Genomic DNA, 24271 nt, shown 5'->3' with positions numbered 1-24271 from the left:
AAAAATACACATAGCCACGTAAGTACTTGTGGGTAAGCGATGACTTTGTAATTATGTCGTAAACACTGGGAAAAATAATAAAAAAAAATCTATTGTAAATCGCGTGCGATCTGATGGGGATTTCGTGAAGAAAAAAAAAAATTCAGAAGCGGCCCACCCGACAGCGGCTGACTGATAACACTGGTCGGCAGGTGGCGGTGTCGGCGGCGGCGGCGGCGACGGCGCAGTGGTGCCACCCGGGGCGGCCGCAGTTCAGTGATCCGACGGGGGCCATGAACACAACCGCAGACGTCGAGCCCAGCCGCGGTCCAGTCGAAGATGTAATCAAAAGGCTGACGACAAGTCGAGGAATTGGATCGCTGGTGCCGTTGTCGTCGTCGTCGTCATCGTTTGTGTTCACGGTGAGTTGGGCGACGTGTTCCGGGACTTGGTCAAAGGTGGAGTGTCTTCACTCGTCTGTCGGCCGGTCGCCTTTGTGTCGCAAGTCCACCGTGCTTTTGGACCGCAGGGCTAACGGTGGACACCGGTGAAGAGACTTGCGCGCTGGCCACCGAGGTGGGTAGCCGGAAATCCGTATCCAAGTCGACCGCGTTCCATACGATTGTGGAGGATGCGTTAGATGTGTGCGTGTTTGTGTGTGAAATATTCGTACGAACGTGTATAGACTTGTGTGTGTATGTGAATGTGTTTGTACACTATGTGGTGTGTGTGTATAGTGTGTGTGATTGAGTTGGTTTGTCAGCCGATTCGCGGTCTTGGGTGAGCTACGACTAGAGGGTTTGAGGATGTATTTACTCGTTTCTGTACCTGTGTTCGAATGCTTTGCGAGTAACGGCAATAGTGTCCGCCTGCCTCTTCAGACCACTGGTCTTGTGCTTGACGTTTTGTTTACCGTCAGGCTGTCTAGTGAAAAATTGTTGTTTGTTCAGAGTGCAACGCTTATTGTATGCCTATTCTGTATAGCTACTGTAACTGTCGAGTAGACTACTCAATCGACTAGCTGGAAAAACTTTATTCGTTATCATTAGTTAATCAACTCAAACTTTGATGGTTTTTAACGATATTGAATTAATTTGCAGGGTTGTTCAACAATGAATAGCTGACAAAATGTTGCAGATCAAAAAAGAATCCGTGAGAAACTTATTTTATACTATAATTTAATCAGAACCTAGATTGTTTACTTGAAAATAACATCAATATGCTATATTATTGTACATAATTGTATATTTCTCAAAAAAAGAAAATCATTAAACATTTTATGTGTTTTATGTTAACATTTTCAAGTAATTTTTAAAAATTATTCCACAATCAAATCTAAACTACAAAGATTTACTATGATATTGATACACTTAGTATGTAAATATTATTCAATATTCACAATATTTTCCTATATTTATTATAATTCTAAGGATAAATACAATTGGTTTTTGATCATTTGCTATTTTATGAGTTACCTAATGATTGAAATTTGACCTTTACTCGGACTTGGAAAAAAACCATAAATTTATATTTTGCCATTTTTGAAACAAGACATTAACATTATATTTATTCAAATGTAATCATTTTTATTTTCACTAAGAAACAGTTTAAAATTCAATCAATTCTGATAATTTATATTTAAATTTATGTATCATATTATACCACTTGGTAAATTCAATTTTAGCATTATTAATTCAAGACAATTTGTTAGGGAAGTTAAGTGTATTAACTCTAGACTTTACCCATGATTTTTATAAAAGTACTTAAGAATCCTTTTTTAAATTTGTTATACAAAGAATTTATTTAAAAATAATTGATTTTAATCTTATCATTAGCAATGTATATTTTTTTTTTTAGATAAAAAGGGAGAGCCCTGAGGCCCCTACTCCTGATAGTACAACTGTTGAAAGCAAGAGTTATATTTGTGGAGAGGAAGTATTGGTTCATCTAAATGATGAACGATTTTATTTAGGATTTATAGCAAAAGTAAATAATAATTAATTATATGTTTTTCAATTAAATTAACATTTTTGTTTACTTTTAGTTGAGGTATAAAGAATCTAAATGCTTAGTTAAGTTTGGCGATAATACAGTAAAATGGGTATTTTTAAAAAATGTCACACGAATGACATGTACGAGTACGACTACCCAATTTTGCAATGTGTGCAATATCGAGGCTATGTCAGATGATATTTGTGTATGTGATAAATGTGCTAATGTATATCATCGTAAATGTCACAAGGTAAATATAATTTTTGCCATTATTAATGTATATATATAAGTACATTTGTTATTATAAATTTTTATATTACAAACTAATATGCATGTTTAAAAATAATAATTATAAAACTATTTACTTTGATACTGGTTTATAAGTAATTGAAACTAAATCTTCAAAATTGTTGGCTACATGTACTTTACAAATATATATCCTGTTTTTTTTATATAGTACAATTAATAGAATGTATCTTACAATATGGTTCAATAATGCAATATTTCTTATTATATTGTAATTTATTGATATTTTTTGTCAAAGACATACATTTTTATATTTTGTTTCTCAATAGTGTTGATTATAATAACTGCTCTATTTTGGATTAGTTAAAATTAATACTTCTGTTTTATAATTATTGATGATAATAATAATAAAAAAAAATTAATTAATTCAACAATGAACAATAGTCATTTGGAAATAGGTATGTAGGTATTTATGTGTGGGATATTGATTGTTCTATAAAATTATTATTGTTATTTATTTAAAATTAATATTTAATTACATATTATTCTATAAATTATTCATGCTAATGCAATCTATATTAACCTTTTAAATTATTTATAGAAATAGGATTTGATTAATAATGGTTTTATTTATTTATTTTTTTCAGCCGGAGGTTGTAATTCCAGATATTTCTGTATGGATATGTTTCCAATGCAAGGAAAAACAACAGATTAATAGACTGCAAGTTATAAACTCTGTATCAAGCACAATTGTTCCAAAACCTGTTAAACTACCTTATGATGTATGTTTTCAATACTAATAGGATTTTGAATATTTTTATTAGTTATCTTAAGTGCTCAGATTTAAATTCCATTTCGAAAAATTTATTGAAGACCTTACATTGCAAAACATATTTTGAAAAATAAATTTACTTAAAAACATTAAATTTTCAAAGAACAAAATTATATACTAATGAAATAAATAAATATTAAACTTTGCTAAGTATGTGTGTTTGACATGTAATTTTATTTAATTTTTATAAATTTATACAGAATGAGTGAAAATAATATCATTACCATACTCATATATCCCTATAATCAGTCATTATATGGAATATTTCCTTCAAGAGTTTTATTTTTATATTTATTTTGTTTTTATAAAAAATAAAATGTGAAAAATTCATGAAAAAATGTGTGAAAATAGATCACACATGTTATTGGATTATAACAAAATATACATTGGGCAAAGAAACAAGATATGTATTAGTATACAATCTATGATCTTATGTTATTAGTAAAAGTTGTTGGATTATTGGTAGATATATCATAAAAATTAATTTGAGCCTTATTTTATTTAAAATAAGATGACCCATTGTTACTATATACAACAATTCAAGTATATATTTTATTACTTGCATATTTATATTTCAATCTTAGACCTTTTTTTTTTGTCATTCTACAAATAGGTTAAAAATTTAAAAATATTATAAATGTTAATAAGCATGGATCATAAAAACGTAAAATATGTCCCAACATTTTTTTCATAGAATATTGTGTACTTGAAACATATTCGTAACATGAAAAATATTTTAAAATAAGATGCAAATGTATTAAAATCCAATTCCTAGTTATCAACTTAATTAATTTATTATTTTTTAGTTAAATGCTTTACAATGGGACATACATCATCGTATTAACAATTTAGGAACCTATTGCTATTGTGGAGGACCAGGTGACTGGTTTATCAATATGCTGCAATGTGGTAAATGTTTACAATGGTTTCATGAAAAATGTGTTACTTCATTGGTATATCCTTTGTATCTCGGCGATAGGTAAGCTAAATTTATCTTTTAGAATACAATTATTTGCGTAGAACACTTATGTATAGAAAATAGAAAATAAACTAGTAATTTCTTTTATATTTATTTAATATTATGTGAATTTACTAGTTTTTTTTTATATTAAACTAATATAATAAAACTTAATTTAAGTATTATGTTTAATTTTCAATTTCACTGGATTATTACATTAATTTATTTTTAAACAGTTCAAGTATTAATTTAAAAAAGCATAAATAATTAAATAATTAAGTTTTACTAATCTAAATTTTTATTTATTAAGCAATAGCATTGGGATTGTACTCAATGATAATAGGTTGATTATTTAATTTTTAGATTTATTTAAATTATTTTATGGTTGAATAATTTATACCATCTTATTAAATTTGTAATTTTTCATTTAAAATATTTTTGTTTCAGGTTTTATGTATTTTTGTGCTCGGTGTGCAACGTAGGTACAGAATTTGTTCGCCGTATTGAAATGGAATGGTCAGATTTAGTTCATCTTGCCCTTTTTAATATGACTGCTTATAAACCACAGAAATATTATGATGTGGACTTAAATATACTTCCATACTTAGATAACCATTGGACTTCAATGTATCTACCTCCTAAAGTATGTTTGATTGTAATTCAATACATATTAACATCTAATTATCATAATACAGTTAAACGAGTATAAGACCTGTTTTCTAATAAAAAAAATTAAATATTTAAATACAAATAAAAGAGTATGGTTATATTAAAATATCTTGGAAGATGTATTATGCTATTATTAAATTGATGATATTACATTTGTTTTTAGATTCTTAATGTTCCTGTTGATGACAGGAAAGTTTATGTTGTCAATTCCCTGCTCAAAGACACCAATCAGTTAGTATATAATTTGAATTATTAGCATATTTCATAATATCTTTCAATTTTAAAAGATACGATAAAAACAGCAGTTAATATGTTTTTTTAATTTCTTTGTATTTTATTATTTATTGAATATTTATATAATTATATTTTTCTGTTTTACAGTAGGTTTGAATTCCAGGGTAAAAAACCCACAAACATGTGGGGACTCCGACTGAAGTTGCCACCTAAGCCCCCACGTTTTACGTTACCTGCAGAAGTTCCAATTAATGAGAATCTTTTGCATCACCAATTGCGCAATAAACTAAACCTCAGTATATTACCACCTCCAAAAAAGTAATTATTTTAATATAAAAAAATATTTTATATGACCTTTGGGTTTCAAACAATCAATGAAATCTATTTATTTATTTTTGTTTTTAATTTCTAAATAACTAGAAATTGTAAAACAAGTTCAATAAAACTATTATTTAAAAATCATAGTTTGTATATTAATGATATATATATTATTACTATTTAAAAATTAAATCTCAAAGTTTTTATTTTATGTTTAATTATCTAGGGTTTTTAAATCATTTTTTTAGTGTAATACTAAGTATATGTTTAACTTAATATTATATTTAATTTATATTATTTTAGGACTGATTTTGTTTTAAACGAACGACTTACCGAGTCAATGTATTCAGTGGAAGGATTGAAATTTTTACATCAAGATTCACATGTTGTTATGTTACCAAAAGGCCTTCCATCGGTTGGACATAATGTAAGTATTGATTATTTTTGAATTTTTTTATTTATATAAATAAAATTGCTATGTAGTTCTATCATACACCATAGAAAATTTTTTGTCTTCTAATAAACCCAAAACTATAAAATTTAAATTGTTAAAAATGGAAATTTTGCAAAAGCAGAAATTCCACTTTCTCACAATAATTCAGTTTCCACATATCTTGACTTTTAGGTATATAAATTAATATAAGTTAATTATTCATTTATATTAATTAAAATTTTAAATTTATAGCATAGACTTATTATTTTAAAACAATTAATCACACCCCCCCTCAAAAAAAAAAATGTCTTATTATTCACTCTATCTTGTTAATTTTTTGTTGGTCTGTTCTTACAGTCAGTTTTATTTAAATATTATATGCATGAAGGCCAAACACAAAATATGTATTAAATTAAAAGTTTTAAGTTATGATTAAAATTTTTAGAATTAAAACATAATAACTAAAATTGCTATTAGAAAAATAAAAATTGTTTTTCATTTAAACATTAAATTTTTGTGAAACAGATTGATAATTTTTATCTTATTTGTATACTTATCTAAAGAACAATGCTTTTAATAATTTTTTTCTTATATTTGTGTGTCTTAGGTATGTATTAAAAGTGCCAGTCCAATTGTACCTGTTCCAAGATCTGTAATTGAAAGACGGATTAGACAACAACAAATAGAGACAAATAAACGAAGTTCTCGAAGTTCTAGTGTGGTTACTAATAAAGTTAAAGTAATATTTGTATAAGTTATTGTTTAACTCAATTTAATTGAATTTCAATTTTAGAAATCAATAAAAAAAGAAAAAGTTCCTGAAAGTCGATCACCATCACGTTCAACTGAAAGTACTCCAGAAAAATATATATCTGCATCTGAAGAACTGACTAGTGAAGATGAACCAGATGATGATGAAGATCTTGATGACGAAGATGATATTGATTCGTTACGTACAACTGACCTTCAGAGCCGCCGTAGTCAAAGACTTAGTGTCAATCGTTTATTAAATGGGCGACCAATGGCTAGATCATCACTTTCATGTGAGACACGTTCTGCTTCATCAATTACTTTGCCACTCTCTTTAGCACCTGTAATTACTCAACCACAAGTTCGCACTACCAAACGACGTTTAAGTGAAAAAGATTTACGAGTTGATCGTAATGGACAATATTTAGTTAAACGCAAGAGGTTACGTCGAAATGGCATACATAATAGTGGTTCAACTCCAACAAAACGGCAGTCTAAGACCAACTGTAATGGTCGTCCAATGTATAAATCGTATTCAGATTTTTTTGCAAATCATAGTCACTCTGTAAATAGACCTTGTTCACCTGAGAATACTATAGACTCTACAGCTGATCTTAAAACTCTTGTACATTCGTATTTCGGTGCTAGTAATAGAATCGCTAATGGTGAAGAATATACTATATTATGCAAAAGAACTAATCCAGATGGGTCAGAAGAATTTCTAATTAGATGGGATTAGTATATTCTATATAATTGTAAACGACAATTTTATTTAATTTACGTAAATTTCAAAATTCCCATAAAATAAAAATAAAATGTTAATACATTTTAATAACCGGATTTTAATGATGATTGTATAAGCTGTTATGCTTTAACATTCTGTTACTTTTACCAAACTCTTGGTATTTGACTGTTATTATCAACGTTCCTGATTTGATTCTTAATTTCCTATTCATTGTGATGAGAGTTGTATTAAATTTGTATTGTTATAAACAATATTATATTTTTAGATGGAATGTTGACAATAATTGGTTAATACAAAAATGATTCCTATATATTAACACAATATGTTAATAAAAATACATCGGAATTGGCTCAGTTTTATACCATTGATTTACATTATCCAAACGCATTATAGTTTATTCTTAATAAGTTGTGTTTTTTGGTATTGTTTTTAAAAATTATGGTTTTATTTCAACTGTCACAAATATTATGACTATAATAATTTCCTACTACTTATTAATTACTTTCATAAGATAGTGAATGTGTACGGTCGCACAAGGTTTTAAGTGAATATTTTAAATCAAGCGAGTGTAAAAAAGAACAAGTTGTATTTATTATTATTATTATATATTTTTTAACGTAAATTGTGTTCATATTTTTAGTCTAGTGATATTGGCTTTGATAGCTATGGTAATTTTTTGGGTGAAATTACCTCATCACATTGTACTGGTCCTCAACCCATCCCATAGTATGTAATTTTCTAATTTTTTATTTTAAACTTTTTCTTAAAAAGTTAACGTAATTGAATATTTAATCATTGCTTAATGAATATACGTACATTTATTTAACATAAAATGATGGTAAATTTAATTTATTAGAAAAAATTATTTATGATTTAGGGGTGTAATTCAATTGTTTGTACCTATGGGTTATCTAGTATCGTGTAAATAAATTTAGTGTAATTTTTACCTATGAAACATTTTTAATTTTAATTGAAGTAAGGATTGTATGCGTTAAGACTGAAACATGTGTCCAAACGTGAAAATGATTATTTCTGGTGTGGTTTTAAAGTCATGGCATTTGAGAACTTTAAAAATAAGTGAAATTTTTTTTATGGGTAGTTATTATAAAATGTTCTAGTGTTTTGTTTATACATTCTATGGGTTTGAAATTGTGTTGTAGATCTCGAAATTTTTTTTTTTTTCAATGCATATTTTTTGTTATGAATTTTATTTCTCATAACATTGAAATGTCCAATATCTTGGGAAATGTCATAAAGATATACTCTCGTCCATTTTTAATAATTATTCTTAAGAAACATGTTTAAATTTGTAATGATATTTTGATACTTTTCTTTACAAATAATAACATTCAAAAAGTACAATTTTTTGCCATACATATTAAGCTCGTTCTATTAGTATTTTAATTTATAACAAATAAATATATATTTTTTTTGTGTGAAAGGATATTTTTTATATAACAGGTTTTTAAGTACAAATACAGTAACTATTTAAAATATCTATACAATTAATTGATGTTCTTTTATGTAAAATTATCAATGATTAATTATGTAAATTATCACTGCCATTGAGATGACTGTTAATTATATCATTTAGACTTTAAATTTTATTTTGGCTGCCTGAAATTATAATTTTAAACATTTTTTTTTAATGTTCTTCGACATAAAGATGATGCATGTTCCTATAATTATTATTTTTCAATAAAAATATATTATTTTAGTTCTCCAAATCATACTTAGCATAAAGTAATCCAAACTCAACATTATCTAAAATAGTTTATAATGAATTTATTATCTATAACCATGTATGTTAATTAAGTCTGCAATACCGCTTTATACTTTAGAACGAATTATTATTATTATTATTTTTTTTTTTAACTCCATCTTAATATTATATTAATTAAAATGTTACACATAGTCATGTAGCTTTTTATAGATGAGATACCTTTTCAGAACCCAATAAATCTTAATGTGTGATGATGTATAATTATTTATTGATTATAATAAAAATTAATTCTTATCTATGTATTTAAAGAATATTGTTTCAAAGGAATTATGATATTTAATTATAAAGGAATATTTATTAATTTATAAATGTGTATGACGTATGTATGTACATTTATATACATTATTATGTGATTGTATGTATTTTTAATAGAATTTAAGAAAAGGCGTTTGAGAAATTGAAATACAAGTTTTTTATTTTATACCTAATGAATTATTCAAACTAAAATAACATACATATATTCTGTGTTTTTTATTTGTTTCTGCAATATGTGGAAATCAAACAGTGTTTCTACCATGTGAAATAAATTTTTTTACATCTGTAATTTCTATTAAACATATCCGTATTTGAAAATGGTTTGGTAAGTTTCTGACTTCTGTATGACATACTAAATTTCTGGATTACCTACCAATACAATTTTATTTATTCCTCTTCAATTATTTTAGAATAATAATTATTCAATTTTTTCTGTATAACTAAACAACGTTATTACTGTTAAACAAAACTTATTATATGTAACACACAAATTAGGAAATGTAGGTATGGTGTCTTGCTAAAGACCAGAATTTCATTGATTTGTCAATATAACAGCGAGACATGTATTTTGAAGTCTGAAATTTAACCGCTTTCAAATACTTAAACTTGTTTTAATAAAATATTTGATGATTACAATCATTGAATGTAATAAATATATTCTGTTTACTTGTTCAGATGTTCTATTTATAATATTTATATTATAGGAACATACTATTTAGAAATTAATTATAAATTTTAATATAGGTAAAGTATGATGTATAAAATTCTTGAAGGTAGACTTGACATATCAATAAATTTTAGAACTAAAATTTTGAATAACATTTAAGTCGAATACTTTCCTTATTATTACTATGATATAGATAAGTTTGTAAATGAAAATCTATTGTTTTAATAATTTGCTTTACAAATCTACTTTTTAATTATTTTGTGATCTTATAATATATCGTACATAATATTATATAATAAAGCAAATTTTTGGATAAATTTCACTGTTTAGATTTTTTTTTATCATAACAATTTTGAATATTATGAATAATGATATAGACGGTTACCCATTTATTAATTATTTTAGTTTTTCTATCTAATCTATCTATATTCAGCTTTTATTTATTTGGCCGTTGACTTGGAATATATTGTGGTCTATCGCAAAAAGCGTTCTATACCAGTGGCCGCACTCTGTTTCCGGTACAGTATATAATATTTTGTTATCTGCCCAGCGATTTTCATACAGCCGTTAATATGGTCACTAATATATAACAATTTTTTTTTTTATTATTATTCTATGGACAAAATGTATGACCTCGCGGATTTTGCGGCTAAAATACGAAAACATTAATCATCTACAGTTGTAGCACATCTCCACCATAAAATTGCTCTAACACGTTAACAAGATATTTATTCAACAACGAGAATTCAGTGCCGTAAATGTGGAAATGTGGAATTTATTTTTGGGTAGGTACCTATACCTAAGGCAGAGAGAAATATTGCAGCAGGTTCGCTGTATGAATTAGTAGTTACAGTCGACGATATTGCACACGTTTCGCCGTAAGTCAATCGGTTGGAAAATATGTCGAGCAACAGTGCGCTGCATTATGTATACACCTACCTGTATGAATATTCAATATGATAACATATTTTTTTCGACCGACTGCATCGGCTAATAATATTAGAGTTTAATTCTTTAATCCGAGAATGGTATCGGCGATCTCTTGTTCCAGTATTCCATTGATGTCATATAAAATCTATGGGTCGATTCGGACTTAGGACAATTTACATAAATGCGTTAAAAACTAATCGATTTTGGCTCTGATAAATTCGGTAGATTCGCTGTAATTGTTAATCAAAATTATAAAGGTAGGTACTGTAAAATATTGACGCCTACATGTTAACCTATACTTATTAGTCATTGCCTATATTAGTGTAAACACACTAGAATTAGGTTTTTTGATAAAATCCTGTGCTCGCTTTTTGCCGGTAAAACATATAATACAAATAATATTATGTACCTTTGTTGTAATAATATATTATATACAGGTGCTTAGTTTAATAATGTAATTTTTTCTCAAAGATCTACAACAATCTACACCATACAGATTCATCTAATTTAGACGACGGTTGGTATTTTTGAAAGACTAATCATTAATCGCTTTTACCTGTTATTAATTCGTGAAGTAAATATTGCATTTTACACAGTGCATATTTAGTGAAATTACTTATTAACAACTCTAGTTACCCAACTATAATAGTCAAGACCAAACTTATTGAAAGCCGTTAAACTATTATTATAGGGACTGTTGTATATAGTACTATAATTTATCTATAATCATTATTTGTACATAATATAATATAGCCTAAGTATAGGTAATTTACTAATACATTATCTAATTTATATAATATGGGCATGCTGTATGTATATTATAGGTACGTGTACAAATATATAATGTATATTTCAGTATTTGCCGTAGCCAGAAATGTATATTGTGAGGAAGCACTAATTTTACTAATTAAGTAACCACGCGATGTATATGCGTAATTAGTACCTGACTACACGCGACCCGTCTTTAAAATTTTAAAATATTAGTCCATATACACTCCACAACATCATATTATTATAATATATTATTCTATTTATATTATAATGTGTGCCCGTAAACACATACCTACGTATACACTGCTGCCGCACACTATTGGGTTACAATAATAATATCTAATACGTTTAATAATGTTATTATAATGTTATATAGGTGCCGATACGATATTATAATATTATGCGCTGGGAATATGGCTCGGTTTCGAAAAAAAATATATACGAGTAAATCCCGAGGCGTGCCTTAAATTTAATTGAGAACTCGTTATTGTATAGCAGCAGTTTATATAGGTGTATTCGCGTATTTATAATATGTAAGTACCCGTAGTTTGTATATATATATATATAGACTCGTCCAATGCGATATACGAATAATATATTATATATTATATTATTATGCGTGTAGCGTGTGTGTGTGCACCTACTGCGAAATATATATATTTACATTTGCTTCCTACACGATGCCTGCCATGCTTTAGTTACAGAAATATATTATATAGGTACGCAGGTACATCGCCTCACGAGGATCCGGCAACTATATCGGTCGACTCATTCGATGATAATAATAATAATAATATGATACAACTATTATACACAAACAGAAATGGAGAAATTCAGAGACATTATGTGTTTGCGAATAAAGTTTAACTCTACGCGTAACTGTGTAAGTATACAAACCTATACTAACCTATACTTATACATCGTACGTTTAATCGTGCAGATGTGCCTCTATACGCGTTTTAAGATTGTGCGAGCGTGTTTACTGAGTATATATTGTTTACGACTAGGTAAGGTGTATGATATTACCGATATTATGTGGTAACTACACTATTGTACTGCTTGTAGTTGATGTCTCCGAGAGTATAGTTTCAACGAATGTCGAAAGGTTATCAAACAGAAATAGTTGACGTGCCGATAATTTAATTCGTATGGGTACCTATTCATATATGAAATATTGTTCTTTCCGTCAACGCGTCTAATTCCAGTGCAAAAATAATGCTATAAAATATGTTTCACATTTCATCGGGTATAGTTATGCCATTGAACTTTCAAAAATAACGCTTTGGAATCATACGAAAGAGAGTTACCTCATTAACTGTTTATGGCGTTTGTGCTTCGTTTGTAAATTTTAATAATGCCGTCGTTATATTATATTATACTCAACTTCTTCACCAAATATTTAACTTTTATTGATGGCGATGACGATGGGGGGGGGAGATAGGTAGGTACGTGAAAACATGCGATATTAGTTCGCCACTTGCTTTTAAAATCCCATCGTACGTGCTCAGACTCTTCTCAAGTTATACAACTTATGAAAATTAACGGACTAAAATATACCCCCGGGCTACTTTCCTTTGTATCTATTACCATTATATTATAGACGTCATAATTCGATTTACGGCTATCTGTGTCTGTTCCGTGTTTGTGTTATTCTTTATGTAAATCCGCGAGGGTAGCAACATATTTAATATAAGTAGATATATTTACTGACTTACTGTACATTTTAGTTATTCATTGTTTGTGTAAGTCTTTCATCATTATAACATTTCTCCTCTGGGACATTTGATGTCACAGATATAATATGAAATAATTTTCTTCGAATTCGCTCGATACTGCAATTTATTTTTATATGGATTTTTTCTGAGTGCTTGGTCGATTGTGACTACCTATCTCACAGGGACTTACTATACATCATACTTTAAGTCTCTACACAAGAGCTTTCGGTGGACATAAAACAAAATCAAACGCTCTTACGAAGTGCAAAAAAAAAAACAAAAATAATGTAGTAATGACGGTAAACGTTATTTTTATTTTTTTTTTTGATGTGTGGATTATGCTCTTTTGCGGTTTAGTTTCGGAAAAAAAGTTGTTAGTTATAATATTTTTATTTTTCTTATGTGTCCGTATCATATTGATCGCAATAATAATATAGCCTATAGATAAAAACATTCTTATTGTAGGCGCACGCGATGTATTTTATGTTTTTTTTTATTATAATGTTACTCGCGCCGTCGTGTTGCACGGTTGAATGCGAATCAAAGTAATTTTCTGGTCTTAACCTGTTAATAGCAATTTTTTATCCCCCAAAGACTAATTATTTCATGGCCATATCTTGTACATAATAATTGTTACGGGCGTGAGTGTGTGTATAGTCGGTAGAAGGGGAAGGAGGGTCATATTAAGATGTTCTACGGAAAAAAAATCATACTTAGTACAAAAATAATGTTTAAGATAATTCAGAGGTCTTGGGAAGTCGGAACTCCGCGCCATTGGAGTATTATACAGCCATATGAATCACCTAATTGCACATGCGTATAAATATTCAAAACTCTTGTGATTTCGTATCTAGGTGCTTACACTTATGCATGAGTTATAACGTATACTGTTTGATAGGTAGTTAAGTAGCTTAGAGGCGTGCGGATTATTTTGTGTACTATGTACGCGTTAACGTCAAAACGAGTTAAAATCTGTAAAACGTATAGAATTTTTTATATAGATTCTTACATGTTCGAAGGTGTATAACATGGCTTATGCATATAGTAAATAAAGAAAAAACTAACGTATACGAGTTGTCCTGATCTAAAACAGTTTTAACATCCACTGTGTGAAACGATCGTTATAATTTATTATCATATATCTATAATATTTGTCCACACAAACGTTTTAAACAGTTATTATGTCATAGAAATGCAGTGTAATCTGTATAATTATTCATTAGTAATTAAACATCAAGGCTTAAAAGAGAAACAGGATTTATTTGTTTTTTCATAAATATTCAATAGTCTCTCAAAAAATATGTTTTTAATAGCTTTATTATGTATTCTTTGGTTTATTTTTCTCACGGATAAAAAATAAATACACCAAATATTGTACTATTATAGAGTAGTAGTTTGTACTAACACAAGTTGTAAAATCTACAATAAATGTCCTAACATTTTTTTTATATTTTTAAATCCACTGTTTATATTTATTTTGAAATACGGATTTGTTTTTTTTCTTTTAATTATTATTATTATTTTAATTTATAAAAACTTAAACTACACGTGGTACACTGACATAAAAACGTATTTTTGTAGATTACTCAAAACGTTTAGGTTCCAGACAGGTGATTATTATCTTACTTGTAATAATTATTTTTAATAGTTAATATCAGTGTTTTAGGAGACTTCATGTTTAGAAATTAATTAATTGAATTAAATTACGGGTAGGATATTGTAATATACACGCATTAGGTATTATCTACGATCGTCGAAAGACAAAGTACAATGTCAGTACTTTCTAGTTAATCATTTTAACATTTATTTCAATTAAAAACGAATATTGTCTTCGGAATTTTTTTTTAAATTTCTTCTCATATGAAAATAATAATTATTGATAAAATATTTAAAATTATGATGACAATGCGTATAACAAAAATGTTGTTAGGTCAAATCCATTAGGTTAAACAATTCATAGTAAAATGTATGTATTTTTAAGCCCTATGATGTATGAATCGAATTGAAAGCATTGTTTTAAAGTTTACAAAAAAAAAAAAAAAAAATTGCATTGAAATCCATGCTTTATAAAGTATAGACTATAGACTGTAGTTATTAAATACATCGGTTAACTATTTTTTTTTTAAGTTTATTTATTAATCATTGAAATGTCAGACTTAAGGGTAATGGCACTGATGGAAGTGACATTGTGTGTTCAATTTTTAAAGTTTACTTTACTAAATAATATCATGATATACGAATATGTGTAGGTATACTTATATTATCTATTATTTGTGAATGTTGTAAATTTATTAAATAGTTATAATGCATTTTTTAGTTTTAGAGTTTTTTAATTTTTTTTTGTAGACATTTTTTCTTCACTCTTTCTAGAAAACCTATAGAGACACAATTCTTAATTTTGGGTCATATGACACTATGACACTATGACACAATAATGTTATTATATTTTAGTGAACTCTTATGTTATATAATATAATTAAGATTACTTACATATACATATTACATATGTTATTGATTATCAATTAATAACAATCAGATTTATTGTTTTACATGAGTATAAAAGTGAATTAAATTTTTTTTGTCACAAAATTATTACTTTTATTTAATTTGATTTTTTAATTTAACTGCGTTGAATCATACAAAGTACCTACTAACAGTAAAACAATACAAAAATGCTTTCAACGACTCTTATCAAGAATGTGTCTTATGTATTATATTTATTTCCAACTACATATGTGTGTAGATAATGCTGGTGACTAAAAATGCGGTAACACATAATAATATGGGTAATAAGTAGCAAATATGCAGAAATGCTTAATCATGATAGTTATTGGTTACTATAGATCTGGTATATATATATATATATATATATATATTATTCTATACAGTCTCAAATTTAAGTAGTTGGTCAAGTCTTTTGAGTTGTTCCTTTTGGCGTTTTAATCCCTTTCTTTTTACTCTTGGAGTCAACCATGATTTGTGCTTGTTTCTTGATTAGATATCTATTGGGAACAGGTTTTTCCTCTTCGTCCTTGTTCGCCGATTCTACGACATTGTCTTCCAACGACCACAGTACTGCTACATCCTAATTCCACGCAGAATATATTTTTAATATTATGTATACCTATACATCACTTGATTTTTATAGCTCTATATTAAAATGTACATACGTCGGTTTTAATCCTTCCATTCACATTGCGTTGATCTTTATCTGTAGTTCCATAACTTCTCATTACATTCTCATATTTGGTTTGTAATAGACATATTAACCAGTCAGCTTTATCAATACTTGGACATTTATCTGGTACTGGTGCGCTGTCTGCTTCTTTTAATGCGAGGCACATGTCGTATAATCTTAATAGCGTCGAGTCAATTTGACTTGACAATTCGGACTTGTCTTTTTGTAAACGTTCGAGCCTATCTGTTTCTTCTATAATTTTTAACTTTAAATTTTCAGTTTCTTCGTCATTCCTGAACAGATAAATAATTGGTAGTTAATATGGGAAAATATTAATGAAATAATCGATTTAGAACAGATTAAGTTAAATATTTAAACTAATTGGTAGACGAATAGGTATGTATTATGTTTACAAATATTATATTTATATTAGGTATATCCCAAAACGATTGTGCATAGTGCATTGAGTTTGAATCAGTCGGTCTAATTATTTAAAAACGTATAAGAAAATTCAAATGAATCATTGATTTGTTAAACATAATCGCCATAATCAATTTATGACCACATTATTTGGATACAAAAAACAAAGAAAAAATTTATCTAAAAATGTCTGAGTATTATTACGTTTTCAAAATGAATATTTAATTAATACTTCGGTGAGTGGCGACCATAATACATTTTTAAGTATACCTAATTTAAATTTCGCAGCGTATATCTTGATAATTTTGTACCTACTTAAAATATGATTTAAAAAGTAAAGGCAAATAAATATATATGATATTTTTACTGTTCTTTGTCTTGAGCGTCGGAGAATCGACATTGTTCAAATTCCTCATTAAGCTGTTGGCATTTTATTTGGAGGTCCTTTTTTTGATTCTCGGTGTTAGTTTTCAAAGTAGTTAATCTATCTTTAGTTTCTTTTTGTGATACAAACTTTCTTCGTACGTCTTCGCTGTCAATTGAACCTGAGTCGTTAAGTAAAGTGAATAATTTATAAATATACTTAGGTATTATTAACTACCAATCGTGATATTAGCTTATATAACTATTTGATAATGAAATTAACTTGTTTAAACATAATTTTATATATTTTATAGTTTAGAATAAATCAAGGAATATTGTAATTACTAATTTAAAATGTTTGTATTGCTTTAAAATGAACATTTTTATTTTTTTATTTTCGAAACAATATTAAAAAAATAAAACGAAACGTTAGAAATGCTTGTTTTAAGAATATTTTGATCATAATATTTTGGTTACTAGAAATTATATATTTCAATGAAACGATTTATCATTGCTTTCAAAATGAAAGACACACGCCCCTGCATCCACCCAACTCTGTTGTACCTACCACTTTTTTCTGTCAGTCTTATTTATACAATCATTACCAGTGACTTGTTTCAGTTTGAAATATGGCATGTCAGTAATTTCTTGACTTTCCGATGATCCATTATCTCCAAGTCGTTGTTCTTCCGAGGAACTAGGAATTGAATCCTGATGTGTGGCTCTCTGTCCCGGTGGAAATATTTTTCGTTCCAATTTTTCCAACTCAGTTTTCCTTTCTTCTACTTGCGCTCTAGTTACAAACACGTGTATACATCGATTAATAATAATCGTTAACTAAATTTTCGTCACTGGTTTTAAGTCACCTAATTTGTTCTACTTGTTTCATACGAAATTTCGCTATATTAGCTGCGTTAGTTTCTTTTTTCTGCAGTACTAATCTAGTCTTGTCCCTTGATTTAATGGCTTCTTCGTTAATTTTCTTAATACAATAAATTATAAGTGTAAAGAATTATTAACAGATAAATAAATACATAATTACTTCTAGTCGTTGAATTTCACGTTGTTGTGTCTTAATTGTTTTTTCTAATTTGTTCAACGTGGAATCAAATACTACCGAGTCTTCCAAAAGTCGATTTCTTATAGATCTATACTTGCGTGTCACGTGTGACGCTTCCATTCGGCTCATTTCGATTTGATGAGATCGATTTTCAAGTGCCGAAAGCGTCTACGAATAGGTATTTCATAAAATTAATTTAGACTTCAAAATGAAGGATATTAGATTTTAATACTTTAGTCGTATTTGAATCCTTGTCTACAGTAGAAACAACCTTTGACCGCACGTCACTCCATCTCCCGAACAAGTCGTTCAACTTGATCCTTTTCTATAACACCGCAGTCAAGAAACTCATAAAACTGATCTAGGTTACAACTGGTTATTATATTATACCTACCTGTTTGATATCATGTCTAATTAGATCTGTTTTTTTTTTCATGTCGATCAGTTTCAAATCCAAAATATCTATTGCTTCGTGATACTTTTTTCTCTTTAAAATTATGATTTTTTCATGTGGTTTTGCGTCTGGTAATGCGTCTACACACTGAAAATATTGAATTTGTAAATTTGTATAAGCTATAAAAATAAATATTTAAATTTATTTAAAATCATTTTTTGTATTAATACGTCTTGTATTTTGCATTTTTAATACATTTTAAAATTTATAGATACGTTGCCTTACAAGTTGTCAAAAAATAAAAATATTAATAATTATCAGGTCAAATTGTATTAATGTCCCATAATGTGTACACTATTGTATTACGTTACTCATATTTTGACCTTTACACGACTAATTAATACACTATTATATCATGATAATGTTATCTGTTATTAGCATTTGTGTACATTTGTATTTGATATACCAAGAATATTTAAATCGCTATCACATTATTTTTATTCTGCGCAATAAGCAATAAAAGTGCGTGGTGAAATAATAAATAGATTGAAGTCCATATTTTTTTTTAGCACCTTTACTTAAAACTAGATTTTTAAATGTATATATTTTTAATGCATATTTTTAGAGCATTTTAACAATATCTTATGCATAAACGTATTTATATTTTAAGGAAATACAGCCTTGCAGTTTTAAGCTATGAGTTTATGACCTACTGTGGATTCTTGTCTCTTGGTTTGGTACATTTCTTTGATATCGCGTTTTAACATTTGAATCTTCTCGTTGTTTTTTTTCTTTTCTTCCTCGCATTCTTCATACTGCGCTTTTTTTTGTCCTTCTAAAATGCCAATGATTATATTTTAGTACAAAATAATAAATATCATGTTATATAATATAATTATTTTTCAACAATTTTGATAATTTAAAATAATATATTTTATTGATAAATTCGTGGTTTATTGGTTAACATATAGATAACTGGCTAGTTTATAATTGGATGAGAAAATTGTTTATTGAACAACTATAATATATTTTTCAATTTATTCCATATTTTGAAAATAAGAACTACATTGGAAAATGATAGTGGTTAACCACAGATAACTGTAATTTTTGATTTGTTGTTAAACAGTAGTCTTGTTCTTCTTATTTAAAAATATTTATATTTACCTTTGTCTTCATATTATGTATAGGTACATATACATAAAATATATCTACATGTATTTTATATTTTTAATATTATTAAATAACGAGATTGTGATAAGTGATAACGATACGTTTTTTATGTGTTAACTTTATTTACTTTTGATAAAAATTATAACCATTATTTAGAATATTTTTAACAGAATTAAGTTAATTCATTCATTTATAAATAAATAATAATATTATATGTGCTCTTAGTAATCTTGTAAATAATAATTGTTATTCGTAATGAAGTTAATGGTATTTTACTTACCAGAAAGTTGAATTTTCTTTTTTAGCTCGTTTATATTTTTCATCAATTCCTCTGTAGGAACCAATGATTTTTCACGTTTACTTGGCATAATTATTATTTATTTCTTACATATTATACACTTTAAAATATTAGACTTTATTCTAGTGGCTACATTTTATTTAAATAAAAAGAAGACTGCTGGTTTGCGTTTATTTGATTTGGTGCACATGTAGTTTGATCAATAACAGGACAACAGGATTGTATTGAAATATTACCCTTTTTATACTTTAGTTTGGTATCTATATATACTCGTATATATGCAAAAAATACTATTTTTTTTTTTTGACATACCATTAATCATTATAACTCCCTAAAAAATAAAATAAAATAGCCTACCTATATTAGTATATAGTTCATCGTGAATTAATCTTTTAGCTATTTTAGAATATCTCTGATTTTTGATTGCATTTTTTTTTATAAGTGTTGAAGTTTTAAGGTTTCAATTTTAATTAAATTAAATATTTAAATAAACAATAACATCAGTTTGTCTCCAAATTATATTAGCTATTTTTTCTTTTGTGATTCAATTTTTGAATAGATATTATCTATAGAGACTTGGACATTACTTATAGTCCATATTCTATAGGTATAGGTAGTGTAATTTTCTATACATATGTATTGATGTATAAAAAATACTTACATTAAGATTAACAGTCTACACTTTATTTATACCACACACAGAAGTGACTAGTGAATACGAACCAATTTTTAATTATAATTATTTCTACTAATAATAAATAAAATAAAATTATGTATTTAATGTAATATATTGTTTAAATTGAATAGGTAGTGACTGAAGTCTGAAGGAAGACGCACTTTAATGTCACTGAAATCTTCAATACGCCTTTAAGTGTGAAATAACTAATTGAGCTTTGAACATAATTTAAATTATATAATAATATATTGGTACCTAAAGCTATTGTACTATTCTATCTATATGTGAAAATATGAGGCTACCTTTGATTTGAACCGTATATGATATTATATTATACTCATGATACGCATTATTAGTAATATAATAATTATAGTCAAATTTTAACTAAACTATTTAATAATTTATTATATTATTACGATTAAATTGAATTAAGTTAAAACGATAATACTTACATATCTACTGATATAAGGTTTTAAAATAAATTAAACGTTTTAATTTATATAATTTTTTATCAATTATTTATTTGTTTTTAATATTTTTCAAAAATGTTGATGATTAGGATTCTAAAGAAAATAAATACAACACATTCCATCATATTTTATATTTTGAAGACTCGTGGAAGGATATAAAAGCCAAAATATAGTATATTACAATAAACTGCAGTGACGTATTCGCTATCATTGGGCGTTCTTTTTACTTGCAAATATTCGGGAATCATAAATATTAAAACGTAGCACGTCCAACATAAAAATTCTATCTGATATTCTAATCGAGACGTTGCCGAGGACTAGTACAATAACAATACAATGAATTGTCGTTTAAAACCAAAACTAAAATAATAATGATAACAATAGGTAGTCAGATGAATCGACATAGTACTATTGAAAAAAAAACGTGGTCGTTATTTCTTGAAACAAATATATCCCAGGTATACACATATTCGACATATATTAAGAGGCCGTTATTATCTCACCATGTTTAACCAAAAGGATATTATACTCACACGATATTTTTGTTTTGTTAAAAAGCCTATTATTCTCTTAGTACAATATTGACGACACGTGTACGTCAAATACGTAAATGTTAGTATAACAGTATAATATGTAGATATATTATATACACGTGAATATCATATATTAATAATATGGTTTTCATTTAAACTGTACTCCCTAAATGAACTAAATGAAATAATTAAATATAGTATTACTGTATTACTTATAGTAATTTAAATTTTATACATGCCTATTGCCTGTGTATGATCTAAAATAATAACATCTGCTTCTGGCGCTTCTGCAACATCAAATAATAATAAGTGATGCGTTTTTTTTTTAATTTCCAATTATAAAACATGAGGTAAGAATCTATTTTAATTTTTAATTAATCCTTTCGTCAAGAGTACAGATGAAAAATATATTTATAAGTTACAATTATTATTAACGATAAACATGTTTACTTAATATACCTAAAGTCAAATTATAAAATTAAAGCTTAAAATTATTTCATAACATATTTATAAAAATAAAATAATATACGAGTACGTGCGATTATATAGTATATGCTTGTGTTTTGTTTATTGATAGTTCTAATCGTCAGATATCAAAGATATTTAGTTGGACGAAAATGTTTTTTTAATTAAATGCATAAATATAATAACTTTGTAACAGTTGATGATTTGTATTATCAATTAACTTATAACTTAATTACATAGGTAAAAAGGATTTTTTTTCTCAATTTTTATTTTGAGTAATTTTAGAATTTAAACAGTTATTCTTGTTGTTATACTATAGAAATTTAAAAATGTCATGTTCACAATTTATTATGCTTAATAGTTATGAGTTATATGTATAATGCTATCAATAAATATAAATTAAAATTTTAAAAATTTCAATAATGACGCAAATTTAACTTTATTCGTGAAACAACTACAGAATATAACTGCCTCATTTAACTCGGACAATTTAAAAACAGTTATATTCTTCAACATAATGTAGTAGAAATTACAGAAAGTCCAGTACCTACTCAAATATGAGTATTTACTCTGTCATAATAGAATATCATTAAAATTATTTTTTAAATCTTTTATGAAATAAAAATTTTGAAAATTTAATTTAATTTAGTTGTAAGTAAATAAGATTACATCATTTTATTTTGAATACGATACCTACCTAATTTATACATTTATAAAGGTTTTTAAATTCAAAATTCAATTTTGAGTTTGTGAAAATTGTTATTGATAAGTTGTATTTAATCCTAATCGATATGGTATTGTATCGGTACGTACCTATCTAATGTTTGATAATGTCCTTACATATCCACAGGAATCCATTGCAAAGAATAACTCAGTGACGAGGAAAATATTTACAAGCTACATCAAGCTGCAGTAACTAACATTGTACGTAACACTCATTCAATTAGTTGCTGTAATTCTGTGCGATTAGTAAGAAAAAAACACTTATAAATCCTGAATCATATTTATAGCAATATTAATTATTTTCGTTTAAGAAAAAAATATTTAATACGTATGTTGACCTCGTGGTCGAAGTAATCAGCAACTATATGGGACTGCAACGCCGTTATTTTAGTATCCTCATTCTTTATGAACGTATCACGTGTACGGCACATCAAGTAACGTACTAAATTATAATGTATCTGTACTCTATAGATTTATTATATTGTTTTATTCTACTATAATAGTTCGTCATGACTAATCGAATGAGACCGGTTTTAAGATTTAACGATATACGTAATAATGTAAGTAATAACATACAAGACATCAAATTTTTCGCCATATACCTATATAAAAAGTATATGATATTACATATTATCTTTAAATCTGTAATAGAATTTATGTTCAATAAAGTAAACATATTTTATTTTTCATTGATACTATTTTTTTTTCAATATAAATCATTAGTGTGTGGGTATACGATTTGTTTTTTAAAATTAAAATTATTCATAGCGTTTACTTAAGAAGTAAACTGTAAAATGTAATCACTACCCATTAAAATTGTATATTTGCTCAAGAGACTTATTATTAAACGACGACTATGAATTGTGTTTTCTAACTTTGCAAAACAAAAACCAATGTGGTTATAACGAACATTTTTTACGTTATTTATCGTTGTAATTGTATATGTTTTTTTAATATTAATATATAAATATAATATTATGCTCCTACTGCGCCTAAGGGGTTTTAAAATCGGAAAAGTATTTCGGACTTATACTTATTCGAATATTCGATGATATTCTGTACCAGTCAATTACCAGACATATTATATATTTATATATTACCGCGTGAAGTATTATGCATAACGGTACGATGTGAAAACCTTCGATATATTGGTCAGTTAAATATATGTAAATATTTATATTATAATGATTTTGTCGAACCAAAAATTACGAGTGTGTACTTATACACACTTATTATAAAAATAG

The 24271-nt window shown here is 27.0% G+C and overlaps 2 protein-coding genes and 1 long non-coding RNA gene across 4 annotated transcripts; 2 read left to right on the top strand and 1 right to left on the bottom strand.

Moving 5' to 3' along the window:
- Nucleotides 1-236: 236 nt before the first annotated feature.
- LOC114130218 (polycomb protein Pcl) lies at nucleotides 237-9360 on the top strand. Of its 2 annotated transcripts, none has more exons than XM_027995145.2 (12): nucleotides 237-401; nucleotides 1080-1131; nucleotides 1837-1965; nucleotides 2024-2221; nucleotides 2865-2999; nucleotides 3856-4028; nucleotides 4455-4650; nucleotides 4840-4907; nucleotides 5058-5228; nucleotides 5532-5655; nucleotides 6269-6400; nucleotides 6455-9360. In XM_027995145.2, exons 2-12 carry the CDS (start codon nucleotides 1108-1110, stop codon nucleotides 7148-7150), a joined length of 2046 nt encoding a protein of 681 aa, XP_027850946.1. In that variant the 5' UTR covers nucleotides 237-401; nucleotides 1080-1107; the 3' UTR covers nucleotides 7151-9360. The 2 variants fall into 2 exon arrangements, with proteins under 2 accessions (XP_027850946.1, XP_027850947.1); XM_027995146.2 differs by lacking the exon at nucleotides 237-401 and adding an exon at nucleotides 408-555.
- A 2503-nt stretch (nucleotides 9361-11863) lies between these two features.
- On the top strand, nucleotides 11864-23613 carry LOC126550383 (uncharacterized). Its single transcript, XR_007604469.1, has 4 exons — nucleotides 11864-12095; nucleotides 12282-12445; nucleotides 23155-23273; nucleotides 23339-23613. It is a non-coding gene; the product is annotated as an uncharacterized LOC126550383 (long non-coding RNA).
- Nucleotides 14630-20350, bottom strand: LOC114130220 (uncharacterized). Its single transcript, XM_027995148.2, has 10 exons — nucleotides 20143-20350; nucleotides 19406-19527; nucleotides 18693-18839; nucleotides 18531-18623; nucleotides 18281-18466; nucleotides 18105-18220; nucleotides 17844-18031; nucleotides 17243-17420; nucleotides 16448-16748; nucleotides 14630-16362 (listed from the first exon to the last, which is right to left on the bottom strand). Exons 1-10 carry the CDS (start codon nucleotides 20228-20230, stop codon nucleotides 16186-16188), a joined length of 1596 nt encoding a protein of 531 aa, XP_027850949.2. The 5' UTR covers nucleotides 20231-20350; the 3' UTR covers nucleotides 14630-16185.
- Nucleotides 23614-24271: the final 658 nt, after the last annotated feature.

The sequence above is a fragment of the Aphis gossypii genome, chromosome 2 (assembly GCF_020184175.1).
Source record: "Aphis gossypii isolate Hap1 chromosome 2, ASM2018417v2, whole genome shotgun sequence".
Taxonomy (NCBI): domain Eukaryota; kingdom Metazoa; phylum Arthropoda; class Insecta; order Hemiptera; family Aphididae; genus Aphis; species Aphis gossypii.
This window is presented reverse-complemented; position numbering and strand designations above follow the sequence as displayed.